Raw genomic sequence first — 14,580 nt, 5'->3', positions numbered from 1 at the left:
AGCTCTCCAACTCTGCCAATCATCACGACAACCTTGGTTGCCTTCCTCCATTGAGTCATGCTTTCCAGCCTCTTCAGCCAGCTTGGAACTTTGACTTGTGGCCCAGTTTGTTCTTGTAGTTGGTCATTTCCTTACCCAGTGGGTCAATCCCCAACTTCCTGATCTTTGTATTTATTTTTTCACATCCTGAGACACTTGGGTACATGTCTGTTCCATACCTCGATAAAGCATAAGTTCTCTTGAAGGCAAAGGAGCTCACCCACTTTTAGCACAGTGATTTCTACATTAAAAGTGCTTAATAAAAGTTACTTAATTAAAAGTACATAATACTATATTAGATGTTTGTAATGGGAAAAGAATAATGTCCCCACTTGCCTAGATCTTCTTACATGAATCCTCATTGGTTCCCACTCACTGGGCACCAATGGTCAGTATGTGGGGACTCTTGAGTATGTGTATCTGAAAGATGCATTGGTATCACCAAGGAAAAGCCAGCTGAATCTGATTCCCTGCCAATGGCCCTGACATCTGACATCTGCTTATCAGTGCAGAGGACTGGAGAAGGTCTCACAATAATTAAAATACCGATAAGAATGGAGTTAGCACCAAAAGGAAATTTATTAATGCACACAGAGAATCACATTATTCAAAGGCCACAGGATCAAAGCATTTGTTCTCAGTAAGCTAGTCCATGTGGGAAGCCGGATCATAATGTGAAAGTTGCTTAAAGAGGAAGAAATCAGAGCAAGGATGTTAGAAGAGTCAAATAATCAATGACATCCAGCTAAGAAAGCCTAACAACAGGGTTTCTGGCTTCTCAGCAGGTTCAGAAATACTCCATGTGTTTTGCCTAAATCCTCCTCTCTCCCTTGTCCAGAGCCAGGAAGGGATGAACATCTCCACCATCCAGTTCTAAGGCTCATTCTTTCCCAGGCCTCCAGGACCAGCCAGTGCCCCGTCTGAGAGATACATTATTTCTTCATCTGCATCAATCAGGACACAATGCAGCCTTGATAGCCTAAGAGCCACTCAAGATTTTTCAGACAACCTTGGATATACATCCATGTTTTCATTCATTTTCTGCTGATCGTAAAGAGGCCAATTGTATTTTCTTCATTTTCAAATGTTTGGGAGCCACTTTGTTATAGCCCCTAATGCTTTCCATGTCACTGAATTGCTTTCACACCTAAAAAGGAGTCCTTTTGTTGCTTGCAAATCTTATTGCCTTGATACCTAGTATTATATGCCCCAGGGAGGGTACATATTAATAGATTTCAAGTGCCTGTTCTGATTGGTGATTGCCCAGAGTGGAGTGATGAGAAGAATTTGGTGGTTGCATCTAGGATCAGTGAAAAAGTGGTGATCAGCTAGTGACATCTGCCATGAAAGTAGAAAAGAGGATTGGTGGCACTTGTGTCCTGTTCTGACACATGTCATCTTGAGCAGTGCTTTCAATTCAGGGATTCTGCTGGACTCTGTTAGGCATGCTCTAACCTTGGATTCACACAAGTGGAGGGATTCTAATATGACATAGATATTGAGTTTATTGAGTGCACCTGTGTTGGAGGATCATATTCAGAGAAAGGGGTCTGCCAGGTGGATCTGCATTACTGGACTACTTTACCCATCACATAAATGAGACTAGCATCCCCAAATTCTGAATTATCTTCTACTGGCCTTTCCCTCACATTTCAACTAAACAGTTGGATTTTTTCTTCTTTTCTTACAACTTGTATACAGCAAAAGTGCCTTGTTTCTGGGTAGATTTCATTCCCTATTACACACTGCCAAGGTGTTTGGTAGTCTAGATACAGCTTTCCCTGCCAGCTCTATGCCATCATCTCTGAGCCAACTTTTATCAATGTAGCAGCAGGATCTTGAAGCATATATATATATATATATTTTTACTTTTTGAAAAGTTGAACAGCCCAAGATCAGGGTTTGCTGCTAGAGTTCTGCTCCCAAGCAGACGTTGATTCAATTATCAACATTCTTTGGATATGGTCTATGCATTTTTATTATTCCACCCAACTGTTTTGTAAGTATTCTATGAAAGACCTTGATAAATGTCTGGATGAAATTTGGGTAAGCATCTACACTGGCAGTCTTTTGAAATCCTGACCAGAAACGAAGTTGGAGGTCATCTTTCAAACCCACTTATTTGATAGGTGAATACATTGAATGCCAGCCAGAGAGAGAGAGAGAGAGAGCGAGCAGATGTTCCTCAAGATCACACACCTAGTTAGTGGTAGAGTGAAGACAAGAACATTGGTCTCCCTTCCTGTGAATTCAGTGCTCCTCTCTAATCACCATCATAGTGCTATGAGGTCAATGGGCTGGCATGATTCTCCCTATTTACAGACAAGTAAATTAAAGCTCAGAGAGATTAGTGATCATTCCCCAGACTGTACAATAAATGAGGGGTGGAATTGGGTTTGGTGTTCTGGTTAAGTTAGGTTTTTCAAGGGATGAGAGTTTACTTGTGAATAGAATGTTTAAAGAGCACACCAGTACAGCACAGTCTTCACGAGGTTAAGTAGAAGTGTGAGCTTGTAATAATTGAGTTCCACGATTTATTTTTCCAATAAGGCTTTGTGGCAAGGCCATTCAAGGCAAAGGAAGAAAACAGCATGACCCAAGCCTAGTCAACGCAGCAAGCAAAGATAATTTAATTTAGAGATTTTTGGGCTCTCCAGTATAATCTTAAAGCAAGCAGCAGCAACGTGATTTGAGGCGATTGTAGTCTGTAAAATGTAACACAGATTCAGTGAAACTGAAGGGCGAGGAAGGAATATTAGAAGCAAGGGAGGTGGTGCTCAGAGTTGAGGAGTATTATCCTATTGCCTTGAAATGTGTTGCAAGAAGTAATTGTTTTAATGTTTATTGTGAAAATGTATTCTCAAGAACTTTAATTGACACATAATCATTCACAGTAGCTTAGAAGTTCTTTAAGGGCAGTATTCATGCCTTATTTCACCGATTATATAACCCTTGTACGTAGGACTATACATGATATATAGTAGACATTTCATAAATGTTCATTAAATGACATAAACCGGGAGACAGGTGTTCTTCTCAGTGAATGACTGATCTGGGATGATGCTCAAGGACCCTAATTTGGAACAATCAGAGATCACAAAGCCAGGTTTCAGTACAGAGACGTATGGAGGGGTTGTCCTCCATTATTTTGGTGCAATGAGTGGGCTCTGCAACGTGTTCCTCACCCACAGGGGTGGCAAGATTGGAAAACGCTAGAGATAGTTGACACCTGAGGGTGGTGAAGCACAGTGCTGCAGGAAGTTACCCTTATTGTGTGAAAATGGAACAGACCATCCTACAAAATAGTGGGTTCTCCATCCCCAGTGGGTTTCTAGAAAATCCATAGAACCACATTATACAGGTGCCTCTGCTGGACATGAGGTTTCAGTAGATGATCTCAAAGTTTTGCTTTTCTCTAATTCTGAGATCCTAAAAGCCAACTCTACAACAAAGATTGCTTAGATAAGTGCAAAGTGGTAGAGCAATTTAAGGACTCATAATTATGCACATGAAGTAACTGTGTCAAGTATATATTTTCATGATGCTGTGAAATATTAGGCCAAATTCACCCTCTGCATATCTACACATTCACAGCCTGAATCCTTTCCAACTTCGCTCATACCTCAATACCTGTCACCTGCCCTGTCTCTTGTCTCTCCCTGTGACTGTTTTTATCTTGCTCTGAAGGCTTTCTTGAGGCATTTCTCCCTCCTTTCAACTCTAAAATCCACAATTCACCCTACATTAAAGAAAAATCTTCATTTGACCTTTCTGTCCCTTCTAACTTTGCCTGAATACTGAAATAAGTACTTTGCATCTTCTGTCTTAATTTTTTGGGCTTCTGATCTTACCCACTGAATTGAATCTGCAGTTTTGGGGTTACTAATTATCTCTCATGACCAAATTTAAATTTCTTACTTCAAGTCTAACCCTTCCTGAACTATTGTTGAATGACGTTATTAATAATTTCCCCTTTCCCCCGCACCCCCTGCAACTGCCAATGCTGCATAGTATTCTTGCTGAACGCCTCAGTAATGCTTTGTTCCACAAGTTATACCCATTCCTGGTCATTCTTTCCCTGTTCCATTGGTTTCTCTCCTTCCTCTCATTTTAAGTTTGGGTGCTTCTATTTTAGACATCTGCTTTGCAAACCTCATGCACTCACGTGGTTATAACCCCTTTTTACTTTTACACAGAATCTGTTTGAAATTTACATTTGCAGCCTCCACTTCTTCTCTCTTTGATTGCTTAATCTGTAAGCCTCCCCTGGGGAATTCACTGGAGATTGAAACACGGCATATTTTAAATAAAACTCACCATGGCCTCCTCCTGCTTCTCTGAGTGCTAGCACCTCAGCAACCGTTAGCATCCGTGAAAACTCTCTTGGGAGCGTCCCAAAGGGGAGTCATTTCTGAACCTGTCTCTTTATCACCAGCCTGCTATGTCTTTCCTTATAGCACCTCAGTGCCACTTTTTCTTTGCATGTTGGCAGGAGCTGCCCTGGTCCATGCCTGGTCAGTCCAAAACCTGAATCCGCGCACACACCTTCAGGCTTGGAGCTCTTCCCCGGGGGCTCCTCAAACTTCTTCATCCCTCCTGTTTTTTTGGAGCCTTGAGTGAGTAAATCTTCATTTCACCAAAATATAAATTTCTTGCCCTGGCCTACTAGGTCCTCAAGCCCCTGCCAGTCTCCTTCCTGACTTTCCACAAGAAGCCCCCTTGGCTCCATCCCAGCCAGTCTGTCTCCGGTGGCCCAGTGCCAGTTGCTCATTTCCACCTTTGCATGAGGCCCTCTGTGTTCATTTGTTCGGGCTGCCGTAGCAGCGCTCCACAGACTGGGGGCTTCAACAACAGAATCTGATTTTCTCACTGTTCTGGAGGCTGGAAGTTCAAGACCAGGGTGCCATCAGGGTTCATTCGTTTGGAGGCCTCACTCTGTGTCTTACACATGGCTGCCTGCTCACTGTGTCCCCACGTGGTCACCCGTCTGTGTGGTTTGTGTCCTAGTCTTTTCTTATAAGAACCCCAGTCCTATTGGATTAGGGTCCACCCTACAGACCCCATTGAACCTTAGTTACCTCTTTTAAGGATCTCTCTCCAAATACAGTCATATTCTGAAGAACTTGGGGTTAGGACTTCCCCATCATGAGCATGTGTTGGGGGGCACACAGTTCAGTCCATCACACCTCCTCTTCCCAACTGCCCATCTGTCCTTTCTTTCATCTCCCTTTTCATTCTTTCTCTCTGTTCATCCCTCCCTGCCATCAGCACCCAGCAATCCCCATTTCATTGTCTTCACTGGATGGTCTTTTCAGCCCCACCTTATGAGTTTGTGCACAGGGACATGTTGCTTCATGAATCTGCCTCTCCTCCCGGTCATTCCAGTGCTGCTTCTCTGCCTCTGACTCGATTGAGAGCAGGGACTGTGTCTCTTGTCTCCTGCACACAGCCCTTGACTTGGAAGCACTTGAGAAATGCCATTGCTAAGTTACTGTGAGTCCCTCCTCACACCGCCCCCCTGCCCCCGCCCGCCCTCACTTCTCAAGAGGCCTTTCAAGGGAAAGGCCTTGCTTAGTAGCTTTGTTCCTGAGTGGTGATGGAGAACACAAATGCTAACTCTGTGGACAGCAAGGAGGAGGAGGGCTGAGGCTCCACACTGCTGACATTCAGTGAGCTAACCTTTCTAAATCAGGAAGGAAAGGAGAGGGAATCTGGGTAGCCCTAAAAGCAGTGGCGAATTCAGGGATTTTCTGCGGGGCACACTAAGAGCAATAATTCTCTCAGAAGCTTTGGAGAAAGTGCTGTTTCTTTGACCTAAGGGGTTGAAGATTCTAGATAGAACCCACTTCCTCTCCAAGCAGTAGGTTGGCTGGGAGGCTCCTGCTGGGAGTAGAACCAAGCCTGTGGAGGGAAGCCCATTGCGTCTTGGTGTCCCACAGAGGAAGACAGCTGGGTGTCATGTGCTGGGAGTGGTGTTATGATGTGCTGGCTGAGCCCCGAGTGCATTGCGTTTCTGGGCGGACTCCAGAGTGAGGGTCTTGAAGGTGGGTTGCTGCGGTCTTCCTCTGTCCTCCCTAATGACGCAGGACAAATGTTTCAGGCTGTGCCCAGGAGAGACATGCCATTCAGTTAAAGATCCCCCTGCTTTCCTCATCCTCCCTTCTTTCATCCTCCCATGCTTCCTTCCTCTCCCTTCATCCCTTTTCTTCTCTCTCCCCCTCCCCACTCTCTCCCCTCATTCACTGTCAGGAAGGGCCATGCCAGAAGGGCCCGTTCAGCGTGGTGTGGCAGCGGCAGAGGCTAGCAGCAACGGCAGCTTCCACAGTGAGTCTGGATTTGATTTCTGGGGCCAGGGGGCTGGGCAGGGCAGTCCACACACAGACTGACAGCTTGCAGGCTTTGGAGAGGCACTTCCATGGGCCGGGGCCTGCTTCCAACCTCTCTTTCCTTGCCTCCCACTGTGGGGCATCATTTAACTTCCATGGAAGTTTCCTGCCAAAGCCATTGATGTGCTTGGGATGTCTCATGGGGAGACAGCATGGTGGGGGGTGGCGGGCCATAATCTGCTAAAATTAGGTGCACAGCCGGGAGAGCCGCTGGAGTTCACGTGGCTGCCAGGGCTTCTGTCCAGACCTGTGCGTGTGGTGGAGGCTGGAGGCTCGAGGCTCTGCATGGATGATGGTTTGGCTGCTTTCTTGCATTTCAGGAGGTGTGACCTTGAGTTTTGAGCACACTTTGGGTGCCTATACTCCATAGGAGACTCCCTGTAAGGAAATAAGAATGCCCTAATTGCACAGACTAGCGGGTCTAAGAACTGGAGGTCTCCCCGTTGACCTCAGATAAAACGTGGTCTAACAGACTTGATGCTCGGGATGGTCATTAGAGATCCTCCATGACTGAGTCAGATCCCCCAGTGCTTGCAGGGAGGCTTTTGCCCTCCCCATTTTAATTTCTATGGTAATTTCTGGCAGGGAGATGGACATACTGCAGAGTCAGTTGAAGTTCCATCTGTCTTGCCTTGCTCGTCAGACTGCATTGGATGGCTTCCTTCCACTTTTTGCTTGGGGGCTTTTTTCTTCTATTTGGGAAACGGTCCACTTGGGAAAACAGTACCACAGAATTCACCTACTCAGCCTTAAAGATCCAGCCCAGACTAAGAAGACACAAGTCCTGCTTGCCATCTTGAGAGGCTTTCCACAGGCCAGAGGCTGCTTCCAAACACTGACGTGCGGTAGTTAAGTCAGTTTTGAAGTGAGAAGCTTCTGGTTTCTAATATACAGTATTATCTGGATACTGCAGTCTTATGGGCAGGTGCATGGGAAGGAAGGCTTTTACAGTTTCAGTCATTTCTCTCATAATTTGGTTAGGGAGGTAAATTAAGCATAGCCTCCCAGGTTCTCTCAGGATCAGTTTTATAGGTTTCTCTTCTTGACACTGCTCCTAATAACAGCATGAAAGTTTAAGATTTTCAGTACTAACAACTGTGTATAGCTAGGGTATGTCAGAACAAACATGCTTGGCAGCCTTATGAGAATTTTGCAAGCAGAACCATTATAGAAGATTAATTAATCTCATTTCATGCTTTTAAAATACTGTATGTATTTCAGTCACATCAGGTTCAAACTCTTGGTTTTAGGAACTGACAGGTTGCATTAAAATATCAAATTGGTCAAATTTATTAATTAATTTTAACAAATATTTAATATTAATCAACTGTGTGTGTTTGATTGTCTAAAGTTGGACCCTTCTGAGAATGAAAAGGGAAGTTATTAATAATTAAATAGGAGCTACAGGCATAAATTTAGACCTTTCTTGGTAAATTGGGGCATACGGTCATTTTATCCACGTATCCTCAGTTATTGTTTGTGCCAGTGATACAACTATGAGTAAAACAGACAAAAATCGCTGCCCTTACTGAGGGAGATAAAAAAATAAAGATAAAGTAAAGTATATAGTAAATTCAAGAGTGATAGGTTCTTAAGAGAGAAGGAAAGCAGAGAGGAGAAAAAGAAATACTTGGTGGTAGTAATAGTGGTGGTGTTGGTGGTGGTGGTAGTTAGTGTTGTCTGTGTGTGTAGTTTAGATAGGGACGTCAAAGCAATTGCATTGCTTAAAGAATACGAAATATTTCAGTTTCTCCAAGGAGGTCTTTCATGACTCAGCTAAAACTTACTGCATGGATGAAATCATATCTGAAAATTCTGAGTCCCAATAAAGAAATACTCACAAACTTCATAATGACAGAAAGCAAAGAGAGAAAACCAGGTGGCTGTGGCATTGGAAGGATACCTTGTCTGCTTGATGGTCAGCACAGGTTTCATCTCCCTCTGACATCACTGAGACGGCATCAGAAAGTGAACATGGATGTGGATTCATATTTGGGCAGCATCTTCTTAGAAAGTCCCTTAATCTCTGACTTGTGCTGGCCATTCAGAGCATCTTAAGGCCCTTCCTTCTCCCATTTGCCCATCTGCTGAATACCTGCTCTAGCCAGGCACTTTGATAGGGGCTTTGAGTACATTAATTTGTTTAATTTATACTGTTCTCATGAAGACATTATTATGGTTCCACTTTGGGGATGAGATCGCTGATGTTTAAACTCAGAAATAGAAAATAGTGGAGCCAGGATTGAAATCCAGGTTGAATTATGTCTGAAATTCTGCCTTTATCAGTTAGCCTCAGCATCTTTCCACAGATACCAGTTGGCAGGAAGTGGAAGTAAGAAAAGGACTCACTGGGTGACCCAGTTGTCCTATGTGTGGGCTGATTTGCATGGCTGGATCAGGAGCAGTAGATGTGTTGGGGTGGTTGTTCATGTCTTTGCTGATTGTGCATGAAGGCACAGAAACTTTTGCTGCTTTTTTTTTTTTGAGTGTTGTCACTGGAAATGGGGATGGGCATGGGAAATTTTGGGGGCATGAGAGTAAATCTTCCTGTGTGGCTTCCTTCCTTGGCTGAGGTGGAGGCTTAACTTCAGTGAGCCAGGGTTCCTGGGGCTCACGCACGTTGGAAGGAGGGACCACGCATGGTGTCTGTGTATAGATAATAGAGGTGGGGAGAATGCATGCAGAGTGCTGAGACTGAACAAAGGTTTTTCGACAGGGGTTTGAGTGAAGAGTTGAGTTTGAAGATAATCCTAAATTTCCTGTCTGCCTTTGTGAATGGAATCCACAGACTGACCTCATCCAGTCTTGGGATGCTATTAGCAAGAAACAGGATGTCTCTGGACCACATCTCAGATATGATGGTTATATTTAACCTCAATATCACTGTGTAACATTGCATTTATTTGTGGTATACTTTCATATATTTCCCAGAAAACAAATAGGTAACCTGTTGTTTTATGCATAATATGGTAACCTCCTGATAAGGTTATGTTTCAAGCAAATCACCATTTAGATGCACAAGAGAGACCTGCTATGACAAAGTAAAGAATTATTTTGGGATGCTCATAACCCTCTCCAGTTTTCCTTTTGTGATAAAGGAGAAGATTTCTACCTGTGATGCTATACTTTCCTTGGAGTTTTAGAGAATATTTATCCCAGGGTCTCAATGCATGTCAAGGCAATGTCTCTTAGTTTCACAACATGTGTCATGGGGTAGAGAGAAGCTATTACTCTTGTCATTTGGCAAGAATTTTCTTCTTCATTACATTGTTACCATCACAGAAATATACTCCAAGCACTGGGATGTCCCTCGCTGTGGTCTTCTAACTATTGGGTAGGGTTACCTCATCAAGTTTTAGTTCTTTACTGCTTTTAGGGACCCCTTCTAGTTTCCCCCGTCATTTTGATACTTGAGGGCTGAGGAGGAAAGCATCATTCATCTTTCTCCATAGGATACTCCACTTTCACTTATCTGAGTTCTCCCTCTGGTAGAAATGAATAAACAAGCAAATTAGCTTTTCTTCTAAAATATTAACCCATCTCAACACAGTTGGCTTCTGTCTTCTGCATCTGTGTGCTCTGTGGAGTCCCAGCCGGGAATCAGGGTAAAGATGAGAAGTGTCTGGTTATATTTCAAACTGACAAGGATAGTCATTTTTTTTCCGGTTACATATGGGCCACCCTGCCACTCACACATACAAGATATGTCTTAATTCCAGAAGGGTTTAGCTGAAGCTTAAAAGAATAATACCCATGCCCTACACACAAGTCTGCAAGGGCACCTGGTCGTGAGTGTGCCTCGGTCTGGGAATCTGCTTAGAGACTTGGTCATAGACTCATCCTTTACAGCAGCATGCTGGGATTTCAGGGGTGAGATGAACCTAAGAAAAAAGATTCAGAGAGATCCCAGAGGCCCATATAAAAAGGCTTATTGTGGCCGGGCGCGGTGGCTCACTCCTGTAATCCCAGCACTTTGGGAGGCCAAGGCAAATGGATCATGAGGTCAGGAGATCAAGAACATCTTGTCCAACATGGTGAAACCCCGTCTCTACTAAAATAAAAAAAAAAATTAGCCTGGCGTGGTGGCACGTGCCTGTAATCCCAGCTACTTGGGAGGCTGAGGCAGGAGAATCACTTGAACCCCAGAAGCTGAGGTTGCAGTGAGCTGAGATTGCACCACTGCACTCCGGCCTGGTGACAGAGCAAGACTCCGTCTCAAAAAAAAAAAAAATGCTTATTGTAGTTTCATTCTAGCTGGGCATGTCTTGGTCATAGACAGGTCCTTTAAAGCAGCATGCTGGGATATCTCCCCACCCAAACAAACTTAGTATTTCTAAGGAACCTAAGGACACATACCTGTTTATTTCCATGTCCAGGGTACACAAGGAGAGCACAAGACAAGCTTTGTTCACCCCTCTTGGCATGCGAGTGTTTTCCAGCCATCACTGAGGTTGTGGAGAAGGTCTGGTTGCAGTGCAGATGTCTATAAGTAGAGAGTATTCTAAAACCCACTAGGACTTTCCCAAAGTCAAACACCAATGTAGTTTAATGGTTTTGAAATTGTGGAATGTGGTTCCTCCCTTTTCATTGCTATCCCAAGTCTTGTGATCCAAGATCATTAAGACTGGCCTTTTGGGGAAAACTAATACAGTCCCCTGTGTAAGAGGCCTGTGAATGTACATGGTATCGCATGTCCTCATTAGTTTAGGGAGTTTGGTTTTCTGTTCTTAGTCCCAGTCCTCTGAGTTCTTAACTGGAGATTTATCCAGAGATAAGAAATCTGCCCATTAAATAGTAATTAATCTTAGAACTCTCAGTTGCCTTAGCATTTTGCTTTCTGATGATCTGAAGAAATATAGTGCCTCAGAGCAGAGCAAGCCCCTAGAACAGGATGATAAAAGGTGCCTGGAATGCAGTGGGGCTCAGGTCTTCAAGGAAAGGGGATGTGGGAGCTACAGGGAAGATGATGGAGGAGGGGAGGGAATCTTTCTGGTTGGGCCATCCAGGACTGCTCACTGAGAATGTTGCCCTAGTCTCGTGATGGGACTTCTTGGTCTGCATCTTATCTTCAAAGCTGGTCAAGTCCCTTTGCTTCCGCAATTCTTTTGGGACAAATGACTCATGAGAAATTCATATGACTACAAGAATTGTGACACCGCCTCCTGTCTGGCGATGATGTGGGTTCTGCTATTTCTAGGCTGGTGCCCACCTCTCTTGAGCCTTAGCTAGTTCCTCTGATTAGTGCTGCCTCCTCTCTTCCTGCCACTTGTGCCTAGCCCTAATGGAAAGTAGATCTCCAGGCAGAAGCATCTGGCTAAAGAATCCTGGCACCGGGGCAAATGCAGCCCTCCAAGGAAAGCTTTTAGTTCAGACACTGGTCTCAGAGCCCACATTGTGAGATGTGTCCTGTGAGGCTTTATGGCTAGTGAAGCTCTGGCATGTGGGTGCAGGCATGTAGGGTGGGGAAGGAGCAAGGGGGAGTCGGGGTGAGAGGAGGCTTATTGTAGCTTCATCCTAGCTGGGCATGTCGGTTTTTACATGGGCCTCTGGGATCTCTCTGAATCTTTTTTCTTTGGTTCATTTCTAGAAATAGACATTTTATTTCTAGAAATAGAAACTAACTTGAGAGTCAAATTTTCTAGTGTTTTCTCGGGATTTTTTCAGCTGTGACAGAAAACTCTCTACCTTAAGCAAAAAGGCAATGTACCGTCTTTATAATTAAATTTTTGTTTTCCAGGTTTAGGAATTATTTCTAATGTTGGCTTCATTCTAAGACCTAAATAATGTCACCACGTAGAGCCTGTTGCTTCCTCTCTCCCTTCTTCCTTCTCATCTCTACTCTGACTTCTTTCCGTAATTTCATCATCATTCTCTGCCTCTCTCTTTGTCTGCCCAAGACCATGATCTTAGAGAAAGAGATGTTAACGGGAAATAGATTTCCAAGCAATCAAGGCTAATGTATTTTGAAAATTATGATGACAAATGCTGCCGCAGTTGAACAGATTATCTGGGACCTAGGTGTTCAGTAGTGAAGGCTTGTCCTCGTCAGGGAGGCCTTGCCATCCGGAGCCTAGCTGATGAGGTGAGAAATTATCAGTGCCATTTCTACAAGAGTGGGACTGGACATTATGCAGAGAAAAGCTGCAAGAGAAAGACACAGGAAGCAAAGTCCATGACTGGCTGCTTTTTTCCAATCTGTCTATGGAAGAACATAGATATTTTCTGATGTCATCTTTATGAGCACTCTCTGGGCTGGTGTAGGTTCCCATCTTACTTCATTGAATCTGCTGATTTAGATATTTCTGAATGAAAATTCCCCTTCAGCTTTTCTGAGTGTTTTCTGAGTGTTTTATATAAATCAAATTTATAGGATTTCTATCACATTATCCGAAATCTGCCACCCTAACCCATCAATTTACATGCCTTAAATAGTAATTAATCTTAGAACTCTCAGTTGCCTTAGCATCTTGCTTTCTGATGATCTGAAGAAATATAGTGCCTCGGAGCAGAGCAAGCCCCTAGAACAGGATGATAAAAGGTGCCTGGAATGCAGCGGGGCTCAGGTCTTCAAGGAACGGGGTTGTGGGAGCTACAGGGAAGATGATGGAGGAGGGGAGGGAATCTTTCTGGTTGTGCCATCCAGGACTGCTCACTGAGAATGTTGCCCTAGTCTCGTGATGGGACTTCTTTTTACTAATGAGTCTTTTTTCAATTTAGAATGTATAAGAACTTTAACTTGGTGGTGAATAAGAACATTGGTTTTGGAATCAGAATAATTTGGGTATAAGATTTGGATCTTTCTGTCTCAAGCATTTTTGAATAAGATGCTTAACTTCTTCCTGTCCATTTTCCCTTCCTCTCTCCCTTTCTCCCTCTCTCCCTCCTCCCCGCTTTCCTCCTTCCTTTCTTCCTTTCTTAATACAATGCTGTCAATAATAGTAGTTTTCAGAGCCAATGTGTTTTAGGAGGATTGAGTGAAGCAGTGCATTTCCATTCATTTAGCATTTATCCTAGCACAGCATAAACATGCACTAAGTTGTTGTTTTTTATCCCTGTTCACTGGGACAAAAACTTGGCCCAACTCGACTCCCAAACTTGGAATGCTGAAGGCATCTCTTTCTACCTCTGTTATGGTGGAGACCAGAGCTTCAGATAAATTAAGATGAGGGCTCTACCCTTGGGGATTACCTACCCCAGCACTCAGCCTGGCTCGACCTTTTGGGGACCCACCGGGTGACCCTGAGAAAGATACTTTATCCCAGTTTCGTTAGCCTACAAACAAGAAGTCCACTTGCTCAAATTCCCCTTCTATATTTTTTGGAAACAGGAATGTGTGTAACAGAGGAGGAATGCCTTTGAATAACAACTCTCCAACTATGATTACTGGCTTCATATTTAAGACTTTCTTGTAGGTTCATCCTCAGAGCAGTCCTCTCCTGCCTTTTGACCTTGAAGGAGAAGCCAAGAGGCAGGGCTTGTTTATAAAGAGAGATGGAGCAGCCCACAGCTGCAGGCCTCAGATTATGGCCTGGAATGCCAGATGCTGCATGGAGGTACAGCTCCTCCATCTCTTTCATCTGAACCTGCCCTTGGCCTACACGCTTCACTGCCGAGAGGCACCCTGGGACCCAGTTGTAGAGTAGCAGGCTGTGTGGAACGAAGTGAACCCCAGAGCTCTAACCTTCTCACAGGGCCAGGAGGGGCATCCAAAGGCTATCCAGTCTCTACTTGACCAAATCATCCCATTTTGGAACTGGATGATACCTAAAGGTCAACTAGTGGAACTCTTTCCCTCACCCTACCAATTATGCAGATGAGAACACAGGAGGCCAGAGGTGAGCCAGGAGGTACGATGCCAACTAAGGCAGGGCCCTGGAGCTCCTGAATTCTGGCCCATGCTCTCCTTCACTGCCTACAGCACACACACACACACACACACACACACACACACACACACCCTCTGTAAAGTCAGGCTGCTGATGCTGCAGATGTTAGGAAGGGACTTGAGTTGAGCTTTTGTTCGGTGTTCTTGATGTCCTGATTCAGATGAGAAAATTATGTTTTCAACAATCTCATGCAATTTTTGAGCAGAGAGGAATCTTAGCAAAACTCTGGTCCGACTATGTTATTATTCCCAGTATGAATATTGAGACCA

General features: G+C 44.1%; 1 protein-coding gene across 4 annotated transcripts in view; it reads left to right on the top strand.

The window, feature by feature from the left end:
* Positions 1-14,580, top strand: part of NTRK3 (neurotrophic receptor tyrosine kinase 3) — a 382,386-nt gene that overhangs the window by 344,161 nt on the left and 23,645 nt on the right. The window contains exon 16 of one of the 4 annotated variants that reach the window (XM_030814966.1): positions 6,289-6,363. The exons of the other annotated variants lie outside the window; for them this stretch is intronic. Within the exon in view, the coding sequence (XP_030670826.1) occupies positions 6,289-6,363 (75 nt within the window). The remainder of the gene's footprint in view (positions 1-6,288; positions 6,364-14,580) is intronic. 4 annotated transcript variants of the gene reach the window in all.

Source organism: Nomascus leucogenys, chromosome 6 (genome assembly GCF_006542625.1).
Source record: "Nomascus leucogenys isolate Asia chromosome 6, Asia_NLE_v1, whole genome shotgun sequence".
Lineage (NCBI taxonomy): Eukaryota > Metazoa > Chordata > Mammalia > Primates > Hylobatidae > Nomascus > Nomascus leucogenys.
Note: the sequence above shows the minus strand (reverse complement) of the source record. Positions and strands in the feature narration are given on the sequence as shown.